The sequence below is a fragment of the Hemicordylus capensis genome, chromosome 5 (genome assembly GCF_027244095.1).
Source record: "Hemicordylus capensis ecotype Gifberg chromosome 5, rHemCap1.1.pri, whole genome shotgun sequence".
NCBI classification, from domain to species: domain Eukaryota; kingdom Metazoa; phylum Chordata; class Lepidosauria; order Squamata; family Cordylidae; genus Hemicordylus; species Hemicordylus capensis.
In genome coordinates this window covers 179,396,440-179,421,198 of record NC_069661.1, presented here as the reverse complement: position 1 = coordinate 179,421,198, position 24,759 = coordinate 179,396,440, and the positions used below count along the sequence as shown (strand labels likewise).

At 43.1% G+C, this 24,759-nt stretch overlaps 1 protein-coding gene and 1 long non-coding RNA gene across 5 annotated transcripts in view; both read left to right on the top strand.

Annotated features, from left to right (window-relative positions):
- The window catches only part of YAF2 (YY1 associated factor 2), a 62,640-nt gene that overhangs the window by 19,925 nt on the left and 17,956 nt on the right, over positions 1-24,759 (top strand). For all 4 annotated transcript variants that reach the window (XM_053252718.1, XM_053252716.1, XM_053252715.1 and 1 more), the window contains one exon: positions 22,209-22,361. In XM_053252718.1, coding sequence (XP_053108693.1) covers positions 22,209-22,361 — 153 coding nt within the window. The remainder of the gene's footprint in view (positions 1-22,208; positions 22,362-24,759) is intronic.
- Positions 12,503-21,736, top strand: LOC128326233 (uncharacterized). Its single transcript, XR_008307900.1, has 4 exons — positions 12,503-12,997; positions 14,602-14,750; positions 20,198-20,254; positions 21,690-21,736. It is a non-coding gene; the product is annotated as an uncharacterized LOC128326233 (long non-coding RNA).

The window sequence follows — 24,759 nt, the reverse complement described above, 5'->3', positions numbered from 1 at the left end:
ACATAAATGTTTTCATGATTTTGCCTGTGTGGACACCAAAGTCACGCAGTCATACCATCGCTTTGTGTGGTATTTTCATTAGAAAAACCTAAAAGCTTCTTGTATCCCAGTCTGCAGTTAATTTGAAAACCTGGCTAGGAAAATAATTTTGAAGGGCTGGTGTTAACATAGCTTCCATAATCAATCAGTTGGAATTGTGCACTCCTTTGTCACTGCTTCTCTGTACAATCCTTTCTGGAGATTCCTACCACTGGGCAGGAACCAGACTTAAGTTAGTCATGACTAAGCCCCATTGAAATTTAATCCAGTCATGACTAAAATTAAAATTAATTTAGTTTATATGTGACTAACTTGTCTCATTTATTTCAGTGGTTTTTTGTAATGACTAACTGTAGTCTGGATCTCACTGACTTGTTGTGTACTTAAGCCAGGGCTTGACAAATCCCAGGTGGCAGAGAGCCATGACAACTAAGAAATTTAACTATGGCAGCTAGACTAGGATATTCAGAGGTAGAGTTACTTAATAAATATTTATTTGCCTCAGGCAGTCCTGATTCTGTTCTAAGTATGTTACTTTAAAGGAGTATAAAGAGAAGGCCCATCCCCACCAATGTCATCATTAAGTCTAGTAATTTTATCAAGTGTCCATTGTCTGACTCCTAAATTTTTGGGATAACTCCTAGATCCAAAGAAAATTTGACAAGGCCTGGCAAAAGCAGTATGTTAGCAACAGTGTTCAATGGAAGTTAACATTAACCAGAATTTGAAGACATGGTTCTGAGATATTTCCATATCTTGGTTAAGTCAGAACGTTGCTTAATGTTCATTATAAATGGAAGCTTAGCTGCAGTAAAGGTTGCTAGCAGGAAATTGTGCTTTAGAGGTGGGGCAAAGAGTACAGAAGGAATGGGGTGGAGAGAGGGAGCTTTATTTAAGCCACAACAGTTTAAGATTCAGCCTCTTGAGTGGTCCCTGCTATCTCATAAAGGACATGCTTACTTGCTTTCATAGAGATTGTTGAGAAAATGTCTTCTGAGCAAGCAGCAGTATAACAAAGCTAAATCTGATGGAGGTCTTTTGCAATACTGTATTGTACTGTGATAGTTATTAACACTGGCAAATAAGGCATTTTTCTCTGTCATTGTTGTGTCTTCACAGGGCTGTCTAGCAGAGCTGTGTTAACTGGTGATTGGGTTATTTACCTGTTCAGCTGGAGTCAGAGCAATAAGTAGACATTTTTGGGTTAAAGTGCTCATATACAGGCTGAGTTTACACATAATGTGGAATTTACTTGCAAAGTTTGTAACCAACTTGTCTGTGACCATCTGAACCCATGCCAAGGCTGCAACTAGAGGTTGACTTGGGGTTGACTTGGTTGCATCAAACCAATATGTGTAACCAAGATTTGAAGTTGGCTTTCCAAACCAAGTACTGCTTGCTCTGAGGTTCATGTATGTCTGAATCCATGCTCTTCATGAACCTCTGGTTTAGTCCAGATAAGCCCACTCCCTTTGCAGTTGGGACAATGGCTGAGAGGTGGCTGACATAGGGAAGGCTTGCCAGTTGAACGACAGTGCAAGGCAGACTTTGATAACATCCAGGGTCTTGCTGGGAGGTGTGGACTGGAAGCGTATCTCTGGCTCAATTTGTTACTTACAAACCGAGATATGTGACCATCTGCAGTGCCAGCTTCAAGTTTGTTCCATCTCTTGGGCTGGAGGAACTACAGGCTCCTTGCTATGTGGGAACCTGGCCATAGTCTAAGGACAAAGCCGTGATTTTTAGTGGATCTGGAAAATAGGTAACTCTTGGTTAATTTGAGCTGTTGACAGATATTTAATATTGCCATCATTCCATGCTGATACATTTCTGAACTATAGTTAATTTTTGGTAAAGTTGTATCTTCGAGTCGGTGTCAACTCCTGGCGACCAGAGAGCCCTATGGTTTTCTTTGGTAGAATATAGGAAGGTTTTACCATTGCCATCTCCCATGCAGTATGAGATTCAGTTCAGAAAAGCCCTGAATGGCTTAGGCCCAAGTTACCTTAGAGAGCGCCTTCTTCTGCGTGATCCCCACCGCACATTAAGGTCATCTGAGGAGGTTCGTCTCCAGTTACCACCAGCTCGTCTGGTGGCGACTCAGAGGCGGGCCTTCTCTATAGCTGCTCCGGGGCTGTGGAATGCGCTCCCTGCGGAAATCCGTAATTTGAATTCTCTATTAGCCTTCAGGAGAGCCCTTAAAACGTATTTGTTTGGCCTGGCCTTCCAGGGTTTTTAAAATTCTAACCTGATTTTGGGGCGTTTAATTACTGTAAATTGTTTAATTGCTGTTTTAAAATGTTTTAAAATTGTTAATTGCTATACTGTTTTTAATTTGTTTTAGCTTTTTATTGTTTTAGTGGTTTGTTTTAATTGTAAACCGCCCTGAGCCATTTTGGAAGGGCAGTATATAAATCAAATAAATAAATAAATGATGCCTTTCAGCATCTTGCTATATCGCTGCTGCCCAATATAGGTGTTTTCCATAGTCTGGGAAACATACCAGCGGGAATTCAAACCGGCAACCTCTTGCTCCCTAGGCAAGTTACTTCCCTGCTGGCCCATTAGGTGGTACAAGTTGTCGATATTCAATACACATTGCTTGTATTGAAAATATTTTTCAAAAGAGACGCTAGACTTCAATGCAATTTGAAAAACATTTTAATAGCAACAAGCACACTGCACATAAATATACCGAAGCAAAGAAACAACTTTCTTTTCACATAATTTTATAGTTATAGTCATATTCATACAACTTTGATATTTACTGAATATTACAGAAAGAATCTTCTAGCATTGTTTAGTGCTTTCAAAATGATGTAACAATTACTAAATGATGTAACAATTACCTATCTTATCTGCTTTGTCATAAACTGTACCATCTGTGTAAGGTTAGGACGCTATTTTTTCCCCTGCTGCATATACAAATTTCCTTACAGCATAGACCATTGTGAACACATTTGTGGGTGGTGGCTAGCACATCTGCATGTCATCTTTTTCATATTGGCCAGTTGGTTATATTCTTAGCCAAAGTCAAATGGATCCAGCCCTGGTAAACAGTAATGCAGTAGATGAAATATATTCTCAATGAATGTTGCAATCCCCCTTTTTATGGATGAGAGCACTACTGTAGCTGGTCATTTTTACACCCATGCTACCAGTTCTGTGTCCCTAGTCTCCAGAAACATAAGTGTGTGAGTTAAAAATATCTATGTACTTTTCAGAGTATTGTGCCATAATTATTGGTTCGCATTGTTCCTGTTCAAATGCAGTTGTGCAAAAAACTTGTTAGCTGCTGTTGTCCAGTGTCGTATCTCTGACTGTCTTATCCACCATCAGCAGTAGTCAATGGCTCAGTGTGCTTTTCCTATTGTTTAGTTTTAGCTTTTACTTGTATAATATCAATCAAAATATCACTGACTTCTATGGCTAAGTTATTTAAGATGTGGGTAAAAACTAAAGGTCATAACCATACTTCTTAAAATCTTCCATAAAAACTGTACTAATCAAGAACAAATTCAGTAAACATTACTATAAGATTTCTCATTTTATAATAATGCACACGGGGGATACAGATATAGAATTCCAGTGAATTCTTAAATTACAAGCAAAATTGCTTGGTCATTGGTGGGATTCTTTCCAGTAACTTCCAAATCACAAACAGATATGTGCTGTTTTTATATATTGCATTTTACAATTTTGATTCAATTCTTTAATGAAGATTAAGGAATACAATATAAATAAAATACTGTACTTAAAAAAAAAAAGTCTGACACTTCAGAAGGTCTCTTTTGACCTGAAAGAAAAGTGAAAATGGAGCTAGGGAACTTTGAATCCGAAAAGGAAAGCTAGTTTCTAGGTACCAATGAGAAAACAATAAGAGAGTGATATTTCACTTTCACTTTGATGCTTTTAACACTCATTGGTCATGTAATTGGCTGCAGTCCAAAGAAGGGATGTGTGCATAAGGGAGACAGCTGTGTGTGCAACAAGACGTTTGCTTGTTGCTGTTGCTGCAGCAATGCCTACAGCTCAAGAGAGAAATAGTTAAAAAAAACTAAACAGTAACTATCCAACATATACTTCATATGACTGGCAGACCTCAATCAATTCTATTCAAATTTAAGAGCATAAGAATTGTCTTGCTGGATAAGACCAAGTGCCATCTAGTTCAGCATTCTGCTTCTAATTGTGGTCAGCCAGGAGATGCCTTTTTTTACATCTATCTTCTTCTTTACATTTATATTCCGCTCTTCCTCCAAGGAGCCCAGAGCGGTGTACATAGTTAAGTTTCTCCTCTCAACATCCCTGTGAGGGTTAGGCTGAGAGAGTGGTAACTGGCCCAGAATCACCCAGCAAGTATTATGGCTGAATGGGGATTTGAACTTGGGTCTCCCCGGTCCTAGTCCAGCACTCTAACCACTACACCTTGCTGGCTCTCCACCTCTGGTGAGTTCTCAAGCAGAACATGTTGGTGATAACCATCTCCTGTTGTCTCCTAGCATCTAGTAATCAAAGGTTTGGCTTCTAAACATGGAGGTACTGTTTAGCTATCCTTTTAACAGTTATTTAAATTACCAGCCATATAATTAGAAATAAGATGATTTCCTGTCCCGAAAGGGCTCACAATCTCAAAAGCATTTTGCACACTCAAAAGGTATATTATAATAATAATAATAATAATAATAATAATAATAATAATAATAATAATAATAATAAATATAATTAATAAGCATTTGTATGATGTCTTTTGAGTGTGCAAAATGTTTTTCAGATTGTGAACCCTATGGGGACAGGAAACTCTTTTATTTCTTTTTCTGTATAACCTGCTTTGAAAACATTTTTTGTTGAAAAGTGGTATATAAATATTCTTAATAATAATGATAACTGCATCTTGATGTTTTTTAAACCACAGTTTGAGCTATCCTTGTTTAAGAATGTCCTGATGTAGGGTTTCTGGAAATTATTTTGTTAGCTATTAATGCTAAACATTTATGCATTTGAATAAAATTAGAATATTACAATACAGGCTACAGGTTTTAGCTGTCTCTGTTATCTTAGGTTCACTGGTACAGGGCCATCTGATTGATTTTTATCCTTATGCTCAATATATCTTTTTCAACTGAAACTTCAGATACACAAAAATTAGTGGAAGGAACAATATACAACATTATCAGTAGATGTGAGAGTAAATGCTGTGCTGCTGCCTGCTGCTCTGGCATTGCTGAAATTTTACTGACTGGATAATTTTGTATGTTCTGCTAGGAAACCATTTGTGTGGTGATGATAAAGTGGCTGTTTATAAAAAGATCTTGTGGTGATTATTATGTGAAGAAAACGATCATATGATAATTGGAATCTACCTATTCTATTTGAAAGTGAGGTTGCGTAATTAGCATTTGTAGGGTGCCTTTTGAGTGTGCAGAATGCTTCACTGTATCAGCTTGATGCAGTCCTTTTAACAACTATGTAAGGTAAGAAAGTATCATTTCCATAATGCAACTGGGGAGTTGAGTCTGAGAGGAACTCAGCTGAGTCTGAGAGGAAGGCTTGTTTAAGGCCACCTAGTGAGTTCGTGACAGAGGCGAAGTTGGTACTGGAGAAGTCGTGATTTTCAACTCAGTCTCTTAGCCAGTGCATGATAGCAGCAGTCAGCTCTAGCTAAGCTGGTGAACCCCATGCTTGGTTTTCACTGATTTCATAGGCAGGCCATGCAAGCCCACCTTTGCTGAGCACGTGTGCCCGTCTCATGCTGTAGGTATGCTGTCATTACAGCCTGAGAATAATTTGGTGGGACTGTCCTGGAAAAACAACACATGATTTTACTGTTAATGATGTAACAACGACACTAATGTCAGTAGACCTGATCACTCCTTTTTGTTTATTTGGAAAACTTGTATTAAACTCCTTGGAGGGGTTGTTAGCATGATATAAGGGCTGCGAGTTAACCCCACTGCAGGTCTTATAACCTGTTTTCTGCAGTTTCTTATTTTATCCTAGGTGACAGGTTGTGTTCCAGATCATGCCTCAGGAAGTCAGTAGGTAGAGTTTAGAGTTGCAGGCAATATCTGGTAGCTAGGCAGACGGAGCCCCATACCCCAGTTCTGTTCCTGTCTCACCTTAGGCAGCACACTTCTTGAGAGAGCTCAGCTTCTTAATACCGTTCAGGCTGGTTTTTCCTTCTAATCCTTTTCCCTTCAGTGCAGGGGCAGGAGGAGAGCCTTTTTGATTGATTTCACCAAACACCAAACATTTCTTCCTCTCCTCTCCAGGTAGGGCTGGGTGAGACTCTTTACCTAAAATTTTAAGACTCCTGCCCTTCAAGAAATGGGTGCCTCCATCTGTTCCAACGGACCCCAAACTTCTTCCTACCCCCGTTCCAGTAGGGGGAGGAGAGCTGGTCTTGTGGTAGCAAGCATGAATGGTGCCCTTTGCTAAGCACAGTCTGCCCTGGCTTGTATTTGGATGGGAGACCCTCAGGGAACGGGGCCTCTCTGGGAAGAGAACAGGCCTGCTTGCTGGCAGAAGTTTCTAGATTCCCTCCCTGGCAGCATCTCTATGGTAGGGCTGGGCCAAACTCCTGCCTGGGGGAAAAAAGAAAGAAGGGGGGGGCAGCTAGTCTTGTGGTAGCCAGCATGACTTGTCCCCCCAGCTAAGCAGGGTCTGCCCTGGTTGCAGTTTGAATGGGAACAGCCTTGACCAGGTGGGGTTCCCCTCTACCTCAGCAGCTCCTTCATCGGTCCCTTGTCCCCCCCCCCCTCAGGGACTCCATGTGTGCGGAATTGAGGGTACCCTTTGCATCCAAGCCTTTGACCCCATGTCCCAGAAAAGTTGTACACACTTCCAGATGTTGTTATGTCTCTTTTAGTCTCTCCCGTTACAGATGCCCGGTGGCACAGTTGGTCTCTGGGACCCTAATGAACAAGTCCAAGCTTAATCTGTTTTCTTGTCCTTTTTCTGGGGCTAAAGTTGGGGACTCCCTTAATCAGGTTCTGATCAAAACCGGAGATATGAAAAAGGCTGTGCCCACTCCCCGTAGGGAATTCTCCCGGCTGGGCCACACCTCTCAGAACTATTTTCATCCCTACAGGTCTGCCTATCAAGCCAATCCACCAGACCCCCCTTCAGTCCTGGATTCCTACAGAGTAGAAAACAATGACTCCTTGCCTGTCAGCAGCTGGCTCCTGTTTCTTTTCAACAGCTTGGAGCCATTCTTCTTTCAGATAGGAACATAGGAAGCTGCCATATACTGAGTCAGACCAGTGGTCTATCTAGCTCAGTATTGTCTTCACAGACTGGCAGCGGCTTCTCCAAGGTTGCAGGCAGGAATCTCTCTCAGCCCTAACTTAGAGAAGCCAGGGAGGACCTTCTGCTCTTCCCAGAGCGGCTTCATCCCCTGAAGGGAATATCTTGCAGTACTCACACATAATATCTAATATCTGAAGGGAATATCTTGCAGTACTCACACATCAGGGCAGACCCTGCTTAGCTATGGGGACAAGTAGTGCTTGCTACCACAAAACCAGCTCTCCTCTCCCAGATGCGTGGGTACAGGACACCGTCTCCCAGGGCCTCCATTTGGAATATACCTTTCAGCTCCGTGATTTCAATACCCCCACTTCCACTTCCAAGAACCCGATGAAGATGAGGTGGATGTCTCAAGCCCTTCTACATCTGATCCAGATACACACCATTGAGCCAGTTACTCCTGAAGAATGCTTCCAGGGAATTTATTCCCTTCTTTTCCTGATCTCAAAAAAGGATGGTTTGTGGAGAGCGGCCCTCGATTTCAAATATCTAAACCGCTTCATCAGAAAATGTCCCTTCAGGATGGAGTCCCTCTGCACCTTCAAGGAGGTCATACGCAAGATAAATTCCTAGCGTCTGTGGACTTGTCGGAGGTCTCCCTCCACTTCCCCTCCATCTGTCCCATCACAGTTTATTACGTTTCCAGGTCCTGGGCGGACACTTTCAGTACTCAGCCATGTCCTTCAGCTTTTCCTCAGCCCCCACAGTCTTCACCCAAATCACGGTGGCCCTCATAGCCAGGGCGTGAGAGGAGGCGCTTCATGTGCATCCCTGTCTGTATGACTTGCTGATCCACTCCCCCGCCTTTCCACAAGCCATGGGGAAAGAACCCTTCTAATCTTAGATTCCCACTCCTTCATTGTCAACAAGCAAAGAGCCACCAGATACACACCATCCTAAGAACCCTACAACACCTCGGGGCCCTCTTCTACAGGTGAAACTCGAAAAATTAGAATATCATGCAAAAGTTCATTAATTTCAGTAATGCAAATTAAAAGGTGAAACTGATATATGAGACAGACGCATTACATGCAAAGCAAGATAAGTCAAGCCTTAATTTGTTATAATTGTGATGATCATGGCGTACAGCTCATGAGAACCCCAAATCCACAATCCCAGAAAATTAGAATATTGTGAAAAGGTTCAGCAGTCTAGGCTCCAGGTGTCCCACTCCAATCAGCTAATCAATCCACAACACCTGCAAAGGGTTCCTGAGCCTTTAAATGGTCTCTCAGTCTGGTTCATTAGGAATCACAATCATGGGAAAGACTGCTGACTTGACAGTTGTGCAGAAAACCATCATTGACACCCTCCATAAGGAGGGAAAGCCTCAAAAGGTAATTGCAAAAGAAGTTGGATGTTCCCAAAGTGCTGTATCAAAGCACATTAATAGAAAGTTATGTGGAAGGGAAAAGTGTGGAAGAAAAAGGTGCACAAGCAGCAGGGATGACCGCAGCCTGGAGAGGATTGTCAGGAAAAGGCCATTCAAAAGTGTTGCGGACTTTCACAAGGAGTGGACTGAGGCTGGAGTTAGTGCATCAAGAGCCAACACACACAGATGGATCCTGGACATGGGCTTCAAATGTCGTATTCCTTTTGTCAAGCCGCTCCTGAACAACAAACAACGTCATAAGCGTCTTACCTGGGCCCGAGAAAAAAAGAACTGGTCTGTTGCTCAGTGGTCCAAAGTCCTCTTTTCTGATGAGAGCAACTTTTGCATCTCATTTGGAAACCAAGGACCCAGAGTCTGGAGGAAGAATGGAGAGGCACACAATGCAAGATGCTTGAAGTCCAGTGTGAAGTTTCCACAGTCTGTGTTGATTTGGGGAGCCATGTCATCTGCTGGTGTTGGTCCACTGTGCTTCATTAAGTCCAGGGTCAACGCAGCCGTCTATCAGGAGATTTTGGAGCACTTCATGCTTCCTTCCGCAGACGAGCTGTATGGGGATGCTGACTTCATTTTCCAGCAGGACTTGGCACCTGCCCACACTGCCAAAAGTACCAAAACCTGGTTCAGTGACCATGGGATTACTGTGCTTGATTGGCCAGCAAACTCGCCTGACCTGAACCCCATAGAGAATCTATGGGGCATTGCCAAGAGAAGGATGAGAGACATGAGACCAAACAATGCAGAAGAGCTGAAGGCCGCTATTGAAGCATCCTGGTCTTCCATAATACCTCAGCAGTGCCACAGGCTGATAGCATCCATGCCACGCCACATTGAGGCAGTAATTGCTGCAAAAGGGGCCCAAACCAAGTACTGAATACATATGCATGCTTATAGTTTTAAGAGGTCCGATATTGTTCTATTTACAATCCTTGTTTTATTGGTTTCATGTAATATTCTAATTTTCTGGGATTGTGGATTTGGGGTTTTCATGAGCTGCACGCCATGGTCATCACAATTATAACAAATTAAGGCTTGACTTATCTCGCTTTGCATGTAATGCGTCTATCTCATATATTAGTTTCACCTTTTAATTTGCATTACTGAAATTAATGAACTTTTGCACGATATTCTAATTTTTCGAGTTTCACCTGTATACTGTGCTGGGCAACATCACGCTGTCATCACTCCTGGCCGACCCATGGACGAGTCTCTCCACTCAGTCTCAACTCCTGGGCTCCATGATATCTTGTATGGAGTGCTCCCCGTGGTCCTGCTGGCACTCTTATCCCTCCAGTGGTTTCGCCTATCCTTTCAGGAGCTTATCACCTCCAGGATTCACAAGACGATCATAGTCTCCGCGAAGTCATTCTACCCCTACACTGGTGGTTATTGCTCGCCATTCATCGGGGACTTCCTCTTTAACCTGCACACAGGATCTCGATAACTACTGATGCGAGTCTGACTGGTTGGGGAGTCCACTGTATCCACCACCTGGCGTAGGGCATGTGTTCTCGTGCGAAGGCTTCGATGAACATCAACCTTCTAGAGCTCCAAGCCATCCGGCTTGCTCTAACATAGTTCCTCCCCCAGTTCTGCGGCCAATGCGCATTAGTCCATTCAGACAACATGGCCGCAAAGGCCTACATCGCAAACCAGGGAGGCACCAGGTCACACTCTATGAGGAAGGCAGCCACACTTCTGTTCAGTGGGGCCCACCTAGCCTCGATCACAGCCGAGCATCTGAGTGGGACAATGACCTTAGAGTGGACTGGCTCAGCTGCCAGACCATATACGCGGTGGAATGATCTCTACTTGCAGAAGTCTTCCAGCAGATAATGGAAGTGTTCATTAGGCCCTCCGTGGACCTCTTGCATCCCAGTTACACCACCAACTCACCCGGTTCTTCACCAGGCTCCACTGTCCACTAGCCGAGCACACGGATGCTCTCACGGCAGCTTAGCTGCCGGGTCTTCTATATGCCTTCCCCCCGACCACCATCATCGCCAAGGTTCTACAGAAGATGTCTCTCGCAAGAGCAAACATCGTCCTCGTCACTCTAAGGTGGCCCAGGCGTCTGTGGTTCACAGTCCTGATTTCTCTTATCTGTTCGGGAACCTTGACCCCTACCTCACAGGATCTGCTCCTCCAAGCATCCAGACCCAGACTGGCTCATCTATGCACTTGGAAGTTGAGCGCTCCCACCTGTAACGGGCCAGCTACTCAACCATAGTGCAGGATACCATATTGGCATCCAGACGCCCTTCCACAAATGTATATACCAAGCCACCTGGTCAGCCCTTTTTTTCAGATGGGCACATTGGAAGACGCTATCCCCCATGCTGGCAGGGATCCCTGAAGTTCTGTCTTTCCTTCAGCAGGGCTTGGATTAGGGACTGAATTCCAACACTCTGTGCAGACAAGTCTCAGCACGTTCCCACACGGGCCCCCATCGAACCCCTCTGTTCAGATCCTCTTAAGGTACTCTCTTACAAGGTCCTCTTTCTGGTGGCCATTTCCTCAGCACGACGGTCTCAGAACTAGCAACCCTTCAGCATACGAAATACCTCTTTATCTTTATGGAGGAAGCGGTCATCCTGTGCTTGGACCCTACCTTCATTCCTAAATTCGTCTTCACTTTCCACAGATCTCAGGAAGTGGGTTTTCCCTCATTCTGCTCCAAACCATCACACCCCAAGGAGAAAGCGCAGCACACCTGGGACGTGCACAGGGCCCTCAGGATCTTCTTGGGCCGCACCAAGTTCCATCTCAAATCGGATGCCCTCTTCATCTCCCTCCATCCCAAGTCTCTGGGTCTCAGTTTTTCCAAAGCCTCCTTGACCAAATGGATAAGGGCCACCATCCGCTTAATATCCCAGTAGCTACACCTTCCTGTTCCGGGAGGTATCACGGCTCACTCTATGCGCAGCACCAGCAATTCAGCCACCTTTTTGGCAAATGCCCTGCTCAAGTCATCTGCAGGGCCACAACAGGGACTTCTATCTCTCCATCCATCAAGCACTCCAAGATCTCCTCATTCCACTCTGATCAGGCAGCCATGGCCCGTACCACGCTACAAGTGGTCTGATGTCCGCTTCTCCCTCCCGTCTTCATATCTCAGTTTGGACATGTCCCATCATCTACGATAAAATCAGACAACTGTGGAAAAAGAAACATTGATCTTACCTGTGAAGGGTTCTCTTTTGCAGTGTTTGATTTTATCTTGCCCTCTCTTACCTTGGGTTGGTACGGGCGCAGTACTGGGAGGTGGAGACTTCTGGGGTTACAGTATTCCCTGTTGACAACCCGGAATCTCCGCAGTAGCAGTCTCTCTGCAGCTCCTTCCCTTTTGCTTTTTACCTTGGTTTTTCTGCTTTGTTCTGCTCTCTCCTATCTTTCTTTCTTAAGCTTCCTCTAGCGGTTGCGATTGCCTGGCTCAGCAGTCCGAAACTGGGGTATGGGACTCTGCCTGCCTAGCTACCAGATATTGCCTGCAACTCTAAACTCTACTTCCTGTCTTCTTGTGGCATGATCTGGAACATAACTCATCATATAGCATAAAATCAGACACTGCGAAAAAGAACCCTTCACAGGTAAGACCAATGTTTCTTTCCAGAAATATCTAGGTCTGGTTTAGCATTTTGAGGTTTAGTCTCCATTACATTCTATTTTTCTTCTTCTTCAGTAAATAAAAGAATAGAGTACAGTATAGGTTTTGATCTCCTTAGTTATCTGAACCTTTTGTTTTCGATATGTACAGCTGGTGACTGAATTAGTCTTTGCATAGACTTCGCAAACAGTTCCCATGGGAAGGAAAAATGAGACTCATCTCAAAGTAGTGTGGATGCACAGAGAACCCTCTGAACAACTGAGAAGCAAAAAGGACACACATAACAAATGGAAGGAGAGGCATATAACCAAGGAAGAGTACAGAAGGACCTATAGAGATGGAGTCAGGAAAAGGGACCTATACAGATGGAGTCAGGAAAGCTAAGGCACAGAAGGAATTGGGACTTGCAAGGGATGCTAAAAACAACCAAAAGTGCTCTTACAGATAAGTCTGAAACAAGAAGAAGGGCAAGGAAGTGGTAGGTCTGCTGCATGGAGAAGTTGGTGAAATGGTAATGTATGACAAAGAAGACAGAGCTGCTTAACACCTGTTTTGCATCTGTCTTCTCCCATAAGACACATGTGGCCAAGTTGGGCAACAGATGTACAAGTGAAGAAAGGAAGAAAATATGCTTCAAGATAGGTAAAGAGATGGTAAGAGAACACCTAGCTACTTTAAATGAGTTTTAAGTCTCCAGGTCCGGATGAATTGCTTCCCCATATACTGAAGGAGCATGCTGATGTGATCTCAGAACCACTATATGTAATCTTTGAGAACTCCTGGGGAATGGGTGAGGTGCTGGAAGACTAGAGATGAGCAAATTTTGTCCCTTTGTTCAAAAAAGGAGAAAAGAGGAGGAGCTGAGAAACTGCATTGCTGGCAGCTTGCTGTTGATACCTGGCAAAATCCTAGAAAATATTATTAAGGCATTCTGAAGCACCTAGAAGAAAATGTATGGTTACTAGGTTCCAGCATGGATTTGTTAAGAACATGTCATGCCAGACTGATACCTCCTTTTCTAGTAGAGTTTCTTATTTATTCGATCATGGGAATGCTTTGCACATAGTGTATCTAGCTACAAAGTCTTTCCCAATATCCTTGTTGACAAGTTGGTAAAATGTGGGCTATATGATGCTACTGTTAGATTCACAGTTGGTTAAACAACTGTGCCCAGCAAGTATTCATTAATGGCTCCATGTTATCCTGGAGCGAGGTATCGAGTAGAATGCCACAGGCCTCTGTGCTGAGCTCAGTGATGTTCAACATTTTCATAAGTGATTTAGAGGGAGTAGAAGGAATGCTTTTCAGCTTTGCAGATGACAAGGTTCGGTGGGGGTGGGGGGTGGGCAGATAAATAACAGGAGACAGAATCAAGATTCAATCCATTTGGGAGAGACTCAGATACTGGGTCCAAACCAACAAGATGAAATTCAACAAAGACAAATATGAAGTCCAGCATTTTGGCAAGAAAACTCAAATGCACAAATACAGGATAGAGAAGACCTGCCTTGGCAGCAGTACATATGAAAGGGACCTACATTGCCTATTGAACATCTACACCCCCTTGAACATTTGTCACATTTTCTTATGTCAGTGCATCTGATATGAATGCACTTAAATGATGTGTTGTTCCACTCATCAACACGCCATACTCCACACCTTTCAGACAAAAAGAAATTGTTTATTGTACGGAAAAGTATAAGTCTCCACCCCCTGAGTCAATATTTATTTATGCATTTACATTTATATCCCGCTCTTCCTCCAAGGAGCCCAGAGCAGTGTACATAGTTATATTTATCCTTACAACAACCCTCCTCACAACAACCCTGTGAGGTAGGTTAGGCTGAGAAATGTATGACTGGCCCAGATTCACCCAGTGAGTTTCAAGGCTGAGTCGGGATTTGAACTCTGGTCTCCCCAGTCATAGTCCAACACTCTAACCACTACACCACACTGGCAGCAATTACAGCTGTGAAGTTGTTGGGCTGGATTTTCATCAATTTTACACACCTAGATTTCTTACTATTACACCATTCTTCTTTACAAAACTGTTCAAGTTCTGTCAAGTTCCTTGGGGAGTGTCTGATGCACTGACACAACAAAATGGATACACTGACACAACAAAATGTGACAGATATCAAGGGGGTATAGACTTTCTCTAGGCAGTAGGTATCTTAGTGGACAGTAAGTTGAACATGAGTCAGCAGTGTAATGCAGCTGCTGAAAAAGCTAATGCAATCTTTGGTTGCATTAACAGAAGTATAGCATCCAGATCACAAGGAGTATTTGTTCCACTGTATCCTGCACTGGTCAGACATTATTTGGAATGCTATATCCAGTTCTGGGCCCCACAATTTAAGAAGGATATCGACAAACTGGAACTGGTCAGATGAGGCAGCAAAAATGGTAAGTGGTCTGGAAACCAAGGCCTGTAAGAAATGGTTGAAGGCTGTATTTAGTCTGGAGATATGATCACTGCCTTAAATATTTGAAGAGCTCTCACACAGTCTTCTTGTCTGTGGCTCCTGAGGGCAGGACTAGAACTAAGGGGTTGAAATTACAAGAAAGCAGATTTAGCTAGACATTAGAAAGAATCTCCTAACTGTAAAAGCTGTTTGATAGTGGAACAATCAATGCAATGCCTCATGCAGTGGTGGGTTCTCCTTTACTGGAGATTTTCAAACAGAACCTGCATGCCTCATTCTAATATTTCTAAATTATTATTTCTAAAGTGCCTAAAACCTACTGGATGCTGTATAAAGATAAAATATTTGTGCAACATAAACAAACATACAATGTCTGATAGATAAATATATATAAGGAAACAAGAGGAAGGGATGCCTGCCTGTGTGATGGTGAAAAACCTTGACCTGAAAACTCTTCATTTATTTTTTCAGAATTGTCTTCCAATAATTTATTAATTGCTTAAACCTGTTTTTCTCCAGACAGCTTACAACGAATATGGACAAGGACTTTGTCAGGAACAAAGTCAGATATGGTGTTTAGCTGCTGTACTGGATGACACTGCCCTAACTAGTAGTGAAACAATATTGGTCTGTGTTTGATCAGTCTGCAGTGCCAATACCGTGCCCATGCATGGAGACCCTGCTTTCATGACCTACAGAGTTTGCCTCTTAACCAAGATGATATCGGCTACTGCCCTAAGAAACTCCCATACAGTGGCCAACATCCTAAAAAAGCGTGAATGCTACATGAGAAGTACTGATTCTGCTGCTGAGTTCCATACTAATGCAGTATCAGTGTTTGGGTGGTGGGTGGTAGGTTTTGATTAACTCCTCTTGCCCTGCAAGCCCTCAGTGCCACCCAAAAACATGTCCCTGAAACTTGTGTGTGTCCCCAAAACTCCCTTCTGGGAGAAGATGTTTGAAATCCCACTCCTTGTAAGCTTCATTGCTGTGAACCCATCATCAGTATTTGCATTTCTCATTCATCAGTCACGCTTCATTAGTAAGGATGGTGGCCAGTGTCTACCCACTTCAGAGGAGTCAACAGCACCAAGAAGACGCCGCATTGTTTGTAAATCTGAGAAAGCATGATACTTCGCTATAACAGTGTGGCCTATTTGCTGTGGTGTACCAGTGACTCTCCACACTATTGTTGGTCATTGGGGCATTTGAAAAACAGAGTGCTTCATTTTTGCTTTGAAAGCCCTTAAGTGAATTCACTTGCAGCTTGTCATTTGTTGGTGCAACTTTATAGATTGAGCCATAATCTAAACCATGTTTAGCTCCGGTTTTTAGTTTTAGACTGAGTGGTTATTTTTGGATTGTTGCGTGATCATGTTTGGACTTCTTATTCTTTGAGAACAGCTCCCCTTTTAGCTGTTGCATGGACATATTTGAATTGGGTCATATTTGCACCTCTGTTACCTGACTTGCAGAGCTGCTGTCAGAACACCATTAGACTGCTTGCCTAGCTGTGTTACAGTGCCTCAGCCCCCTATTAGCCAGCCAAGTCTCCTTAGCTAATTCCCATTTGCCTCTGACTGGGCAGCAGAGAAGTAAGGTTGTTCTTTCCATCCTCTAATCAGGGCCCAACAGTTCCCAGGTGCCAGCTCACCATGCCACCTGGAAATTTAAGTGTGGCATGAGCCAGGTAGTGGACACAACCAGGAGGAACAGGCAGCAAGCAAGGTGGGGTTAGGTTGCTCCCTCTTCCTCCTGTTTGCTTTTGTCAGTCACCTGCCTGAACCATATGAACACTCATTCCTTCTCCTGGTCATGTCTGTCTGGCTCAGGCAGATGATTGCTACTAAGAGGTGATGCTACCAAGAGGAGCTTTCCTGTAGAAAAGAACTAACTGAACTGGTTAGTTCAATTAACTAATAGAACTGGTTAGGTTGGATGAGTTCCAGTTTGTGATTCCTGAGGATGTGGATGAGCTGATTGGAACTGTGTGGCCTACCACCTGTTCTCTTGACCCTTGCCTGACATGGCTTAGACCAGGGATTCTCAGTGTTGGGTCCCCAGATGTTATTGGACTTCAACTCCCATAATCCCCAGCCCCAGTGGCCTTTAGTCGGGGATTATGGGAGTTGAAGTCAAATAACATCTGGGGACCCAACATTGAGAATCCCTAGCTTAGCCTATGTGGCAGGGGGTTGCTTGTAGAAGGCCTGGTAGAGATTATAAATGCTTTTCTGAGGGAAGGCAGGATGCCTCCTTATACCACTTCTGAAGAAGCCTACCTTGGATCCCTCAGAGTTGAGCAACTACAGGCCTGTCTCCAACATCCCGTGGCTGGGCAAGGTAGTTGAGAGGGTGGTGGCTTCCCAGCTCCAGACAATCTTGGAGGAAACTGATTATCTAGACCCTTTTAAGACTGACCCTTTTAAGACAGGTGGGCTATGCGGTGGAGACTGCCTTGAGCAGCTTGATGGATGATCTCCAATTGGGAATTGACAATGTGACTCTGTTGGTCCTTTTGGACCTCTCGGCAGCTTTCAGTACTGTCGGTGGTAGTATCATTCTGTAGCGTCTGAGGGGGTTCAGAGTGGTAGGTACTGCTTTGCAATGGTTCTGCTGCTACCTCTCAGACAGATTCCAGATGGGTGTCCCTTGGAGACTGCTGTTCTGCAAAATCTGAACTTTTGTATGGTGTGCCTCAGGGTTCCATATTGTATCTGATGTTGTTTTACATGAAACCACTGGGAGAGATCATCAGGAGATTTGGTGCAGGGTGCTGTCAGTATGCTGATGACACCCAAATATATTTCTCCATGTCAACATCATCAGGAGAGAGCATAACCTCCCAAAATGCCAGCCTGGAGGTGGTAATGGACTGGATGAGGGATAGTAAATTGAGACTGAATCCTGATAAGACGGAGGTACTTATTGTGTGGAGTCGAAACTCAGAAGATGAGTTTGATCTGCCAGTTCTGGATGGGTCACACTTCCCCTGAAGGAACAGGTACGCAGTCTAGGGGTGCTTCTGGATCCAAACCTCTCCCTGGTGTCTCAGGTTGAGGCAGTGGCCAGAAGTGACTTGTATCAGCTTCGGCTGATATGCCAGCTGCATCTGTTTCTTGAGATAAATGACCTCAGAACAGTGGTACATATGGTGGTAACCTCCAGACTGGATTACTGCAGTGCGCTCTATGTGGGGCTGCCCTTGTATGTAATCCAGAAGCCACAGTTGGTCCTGAATGCGGCTGCCAGGTTGATCTCTGGGTCATCTCGGAGAGACCATGTTACTCCTATATTGAAAGATCTACAATGTCTGCTGATAAGTTTCCAGGCAAAATACAAGGTGCTGGTTATAACCAATAATGCCCTAAACGGCTTTGGTCCTGGGTATTTAAGATAATTCTTCATCATGAACCCCACTACCTATTGAGATCATCAGGAGAGGTCCGTCTGCAGTTGCCACTGGCTCGTCTGGTGGCTACTCAGGGACGGGCCTTCTCCGCTGCTGCCCTGAGGCTTTGGGACATGCCCTGCTGAAATAAGAGCTTCCCCATCTCTCACAGCTTTTAAAGAGTCTTTAAAGATGCATCTGTTCATCCAGGCTTTTAATTAATTATTGTTTTAATAGTTTTAACACTTTTAAAAAAATATTGTTTTAAACATTTTAAATTGTAGTAATTTTTTTAACATTTCTATTGTCATTTATATTGTTTTAGCTAATGTTTTAATTTTTTCTGTTGTTTGTTTTGCTTTGTTGTGAACCGCCCAGAGACGCAAGTTCTGGGTGGTATAAAATATGTTAAATAAATAAATATAAAATAAAATATGAAAATCTTCTTTAGCAGTGTAGATCATTGGGTGATTTCAAAGAACTTCCATATGTTAATTTCCCCACATATTGTTTGCTCATGAATATAGTGTCCAAAGAAATATTCTTCATAAATACACAATAAAGTCATTTTCACGACCACTTACCTGGGCGGTGGGAAGGGCAGGCGGGGGAGCAGGCTCCTCCCTGCAGATGATTTACAGGTTCCTCAAACCTCACCACTCCTGCATCCACTCACATGAGAGGCAGTGAGTGGCAGAGTGCTGGCAGCAAGGGTAAAAGCTGTGTTGTGCCCTCCATGGACCCAGAATGCAGTGTGCAAGCAGTGGAGTGGCTGTTCTCATTGTTGCAGCCACTCCACTCTGCACAGCTGCTCCATCCCCTGGCTTGCTGCTAGGGGTGATTGTTCACATGATCTCCTACCAAGGTAGAACAAACTGTCAGTTCATTCTACCTTGGTAAAGGGCTGGATACAAAAATTGGGCTGTGTACTTCTGGAGCAGATGGGACCGGAGGGCTAACCCAGGCAGCTGGTATCATGTGCGTAGCCTCAATACTTGTTAAAAATAGCAACCTAAAAAACTTATACATGTGGTGAATGTTTGTCTCAATATGTAAAATTATGTCTCATTTAATTACAAATAATGAAAGACTAGCAAAAGTAGTTGAAAGCAACATTTTAATGTATATCAACATGTCTCTTAACAGCAACGTCTGCTCAGAATGGAAGAAGCAAAATTTGGGCAAAATTCATTCATTTTTCCAATACTGTTAATCTAGAGCATGAAATTCAGTTCTTAGATCCGTGCAATTTGAATGAGATATACATTTTATTTAGTTAGAATATATGAACAGATCTAAACACTAGTTTTGATATATAATAATAGCTATACAAGGAAATCTGTAACATATTTAGCAGGACTAAATACAAGTTCTGATTTGATTCTAAGGAATGCTTTGACAGCAGAATTATTCTAAGTTGTTTTTCTATTTATGCAAGTGCAGGGGAGGGAGATTATAACTCCCCACTTTCTGCTGCAAGCTCCCATGCTGCATTCCATCCTGCTTCAGTCGGTACTCCAACCTTCAGGAACCAGTTCAGGGGGGTGAGGAGCATTGAGAGGGAAGGGGGAAACAACAAAAATTGACATGTAAATGAAATGGAAGAACAATTTAGGATACAACTATGTCTCCCACCCCCTTTGGTCTAATTATTCAAATTCAGTGATTGGGGTGGAAGATTTTCCTGAAATGTAACAATTCTGGAACATTTTCTACAAGTGTATTTTTCCATGGAAGATAAAATTAATAGCACAGTGAAATGATACGATACTAATTATACTAGATGAGTCCATAGGTGTAGATAACTTAGCTCATGGACTGTCCTTAAGGTGTGTGTGTGAGTACACTTTTTAAATATTGATTAAAATAATAGAAATATACTGGGCAAGACATTTCAGCTTACACCTTCCTCAGCTGCTCTGATAAGATCAGAGGAGCTGAAGAAGGTGGAAGCCAAACATCTTGCCCATTATATTTCTGCTAAATTAATAAAACTATGTTATTATTTTGTTTACCTGCATCTTTCCACGATCCAGATAATACTTGTATGGAGTTCTGTTTGCAGCTTTAGAAATTTCCTCTCTACTTTCAAGGTAAATACAATACAACCTGTATTCAACCTTTATTTTTAAGGGGTTGATCTTAAATTTAGCTGTCTTCTATTTGGGTAAATATGGATAAAATATTCACAGCTTTCAGTGCATTCATTCCCACCCCCAACATGCAGACAATGTAAGACAAGTGTGTGTTATTGAGTTGTCATGTCTTAAATATCTGCAGTGATTCTAATATAAATAATTTCAAAGGAAAGCTTTGAATTTGTTTGAATTAGAACTTGTGTTTTATCAATTTTTTTTCTTAGTTACTTATTTCAATTTGTCATGACACTGGCCTCTCCACGGCCGTTCTCTTGTTTACTTCTCCTTTTCACCTCCCCCAGGCAGCGCCTCCGAGTTTTTGAGGGGAGGGGGTTTGGTTCACCCGAGTCCTCCTCCTCCAGGCTCCTTGGGATCACTGTGGCAGTCTGTCTCTGGAGGCCTCCACCACTCGCCCTCCAACTGCCCCCATCACTGGCCGAGCCTGCCTTAAATCTCTCCTGACAACTGATGCATCCCCCGCTCCCACTGATTGTACCTCCGCCCTGCCATATCAGGCTGTTGTCATCCTTATCCCCCTCAGCTGTGCCTCTGTCTGCTGCTGCCTCCTCCCTCCCTCACCTCTGCCCTTCCCCCTGGCCCATCTAGCCTGGCACCTTCGTCTCACTGTCTCGGCTAGCCGCTTGTCGGGCTGCTCTGCCTGGCCACCCACCCTGCCTGGGCCCTCTCTGGCCTCGGCTGCCGAGGGAACATCGGAGCTGATAAGGCCGGTGGGCCCCACCGCTGGACACTGTTCAACTGCTTCTGATTAATGGAAAAAACATATGAGATACAGCATGTCTATTTTACATGGCATACTTTTTTGGTTTGTTTACTAAATACGTATTCCAAATACGTATTTGATATAGGCCACCAGAAAATATGCAGATTTTCCAGTTTGAAAAATTCCAGAGAACCCCTATCATTACAATTCAAGGTATTTAAAGCCAAGGTTTGGTACTATGTGAACAAGCAGAGATGAGTCTTGTCATCTCCTTTCTTCCCTCACTGTTACTTGCTCTCCCAGTTCGAGGCCAAAAAGTGTTTGCCCTCCAAGTCAGAAATAAAAATATCCTGGTATGCAAGGTAATCACAAAAAACAGTTTGTCAATTAGGGGCAATATAGTAATTTGCCTCCATCTAGGATTGAAAGGGAAACAGTGGGCCAAACAAGGGAGAGGAAGGAGTATGGTGTTTGAAATTTCTTTCAGGTAATTCACATAATGGTCCGTTTATGCTATGGTACTTTTGGTACTTTATTCCCTTCCCTTTGCAGCATTCTTTCACTTCATAGCTTTGTAAACTGTATTTCCTTTAGAAATCTTAAGTTGAGGTTTGAGGAGTATTTTCTTTTCATGCTTTCCCTTGAGCTTCTGCAATTTTATTATTTTAGTTGGGCCTGACTGAAGCACTTTGGTTCTGAACACCTTTGTGCTAGTGAATGGCTGGTGGAGATGGAAAATTTCACTGATTCAGGGACATCAAAATACATGTCTTAAAGTAGGGTCAGTCACATTAAATTGTATTTATTTCTATGTTGGGAACCTCTGTCTTTGAGTGTCTAGAGAATGAACATTTATATCTGTTCTCTAGAATATACTCTGTGTGTGTGTGTGTGTGTGTGTGTGTGTGTGTAGACTCACTCTTCAACAAACTCCATAAACTGGACGCTACCAAAACCCATAGGGACTCACACAAAGTGATATGCAGTTAAACTGCACCTTCTGTTGTACATGGCCTTATTTTATCAGAAAACTTAATTCACTGTGACTTTGCTCTTGTCAATAAAATACTTAACATTATCTAATAAAAGTCAATCTGTTTGATCAATTTTCAGATAATTTTCATGCAGAAATGTGCTGCATTTATTGATGCTATGAATTTAAAACACTCTTATGTGTGTACACTACAGGAAACCTCGACCTGTCTCTCAACTGGTTGCACAGCAGGTTACTCAGCAGTTTGTGCCCCCTACGCAATCAAAGAAAGAGAAAAAAGACAAAGTAGAAAAAGAAAAAAGTGAAAAGGAAACTGCTAGCAAAAAGAACAGTCACAAAAAAACCAGGTAACTTTAGTACTGTATTGTGCAATATAGAAAAGTACTAAGATACTGATATCTTAATCTCTTTATAAAATTCCTTGACAAGGTTAGCAAGATGTTTTATTATTGTTGTTTCTGCTTTATTATGATGTTTAACATGAATTGATCAGATATGGAAACTGACTCAACTGAGAAGTGTGTGTGTGTAAAAGGATTGAGTGTTGTTTCATCTATTAGGATAAAAATACTACAAATAAGGCTTGGTCATGTGCCCACCAGTAGGGATGTGCAAACTGGCTGAACGTCAAGCTGGTTTGATTCGACGGTTCAGGGTCGAACCTAACCACCCCGTTTGGTCCAACCCTGGACCGAACACCCCCCGATTGTTTGGGGGTTCACAGACTTTTAAATCTATCTATCTGTCTATCTATCTATCTATCTATCTATCTATCTATCTATCTATCTATCTAATTTTATTTCACTTATCCCCTCTGGGGGAGTTGAAGACGGCAGGGGTGGGGGTCCACGGAGGTTCCATTCAGCCTGCTCTTTGGCCTGTTTGGGCCTTCCCCCTCTGGTGCGGCGTCCATTTTGGAGGCCACCGCACCTGCGCAATTGGCCTCTGCGTGGCCTGGGTCACGCAGAGGCCTATTGTGGGTCCAGTGGCCTCCAAAATGGCCACTGTGCTTGAGGGGGAGGCCCAAATGGGCTGAAGAGCTGGCAGAACAACTGGTTTGGCTGCAAAGAAGGCCAGCGGGGGGAAGGGGAACCTCTGCGGACCCCCCGCCGCCTCCAACAACTCCCCCAGAGAGGGTAAGTGACTATCTATCTATCTATCTATCTATCTATCTATCTATCTATGGTCTGCGACCCCCTCCCCGAACCCAGGGAGGGTTCGAGGGGGTGCCAGACCGAACTGGCCCGGACTGGTTCGAGTCCAGAGCGGACTCGAACCAAACCGGGTTAGCCAGTTCCATGCATATCCCTACCCACCAGCAAAGTAGGAGAAGTGCCCAGCCTGGGTAGGAGAGCTGGTTGCCCTTATTATTTCAGATCACATGCTTGCAAACATTAAGGTAGGAGGAGGGGGAACTTGATCGTGTGCGAGGCGGCAGCTGGGTAGGACAGCTTTTCTTCCTACTTCAGTAAAAAGGTGGGAACAATATGGATAGGGTACTCTTTTGCTGCTACCTTGCACATGGTCACACTCCTCTCCTCTGACCTTAATGTTTGTAAGCACGTGACTGAAAATGGGGAGTACTTCCCCTACGCCGTTGGTGGTCGTGTAAAGAAGCCTGTAGTATACTAAGGTCAGTGAACATGCTACTTAAGCTACATTCCCATTTAACCAGAATTTGGTTTCTATATTGTGCAAGAAACAGCCAATGAATTAATAAAGCTTTAGTCTTGGTTGAGCAATGAGAGCAGGCTGCAAGATTGCATGCTCCCTGTTCTCTCCTCATTTTTGGAGTGTGATTCCTGTTTGCCTTAACAAATAAGTATTACATCAGCAGTAAAATTAACTATGGGTAATGGACTCGATGAGGCCTAATAAATTTAAATTCAGTCCAGATAAAATAGAGATGCTGATGATGGGCAGACAATTGTTCTTTGAATAGTTGTGCAACCTCTTTGGACAGGATCACATTTGTTGTGAAGGAGCAGATTCTCTGGTGGCAGTTATTCTTGCTGTGGATTGATTTGCAGGTTGCAGCAGTGGGTGGGAGCACTTTTTTCCAGCTATGCCTGATGCATAGTTGTGAAATTTCCTAAGAAAATAGAATGTTGCCACTGTAATATATATTGGTAACCATATTTGGACTAATGCAATGCATTTTACATGGACTGACTTTGAAGAATTTCAGCTGGTCCCGAATTGCTAGACTTAGATCTCTGAATAGCTAAAGATATCATATAACACTTATCCTTAAGGAGGAGCATGGGTTAGTTTCTTAGTTCAGTTCAAAGTGTTGTTGTTGTTGTTGTTAGTTCAATTTCTATACCGCCCTTCCAAAAATGGCTCAGGGCAATTTACGCAAAGAAATAATAAAAATATAAAAAGGATCCCTGTCCCCAAAGGGCTCACAATCTAAAAAGAAACATAAGATAGACACCAGCAACAGTCACTGGAGATACTGTGCTGGGGGTGAATAGGGCCAGTTACTCTCCCCCTGCTAAATAAAGATAATCACCATGTGTGAAGTTAGCAGATGTTGACTTTAAAACCATAGATAAATTGATTATAATTGCTCTACTTTAAATTTTAATTTTTTGGTTGAGTTTTAATTTTATTTTACTGCATTATATGGATTTTGTATTGTGAAACTTATTTGAAAGGCTTGTTCTTCAACTAGTCAAGCAGAATGTAATGTTTGAATAAATAATAGATTCTTCTCTACTAATTATCACTATTTTAAAGTAA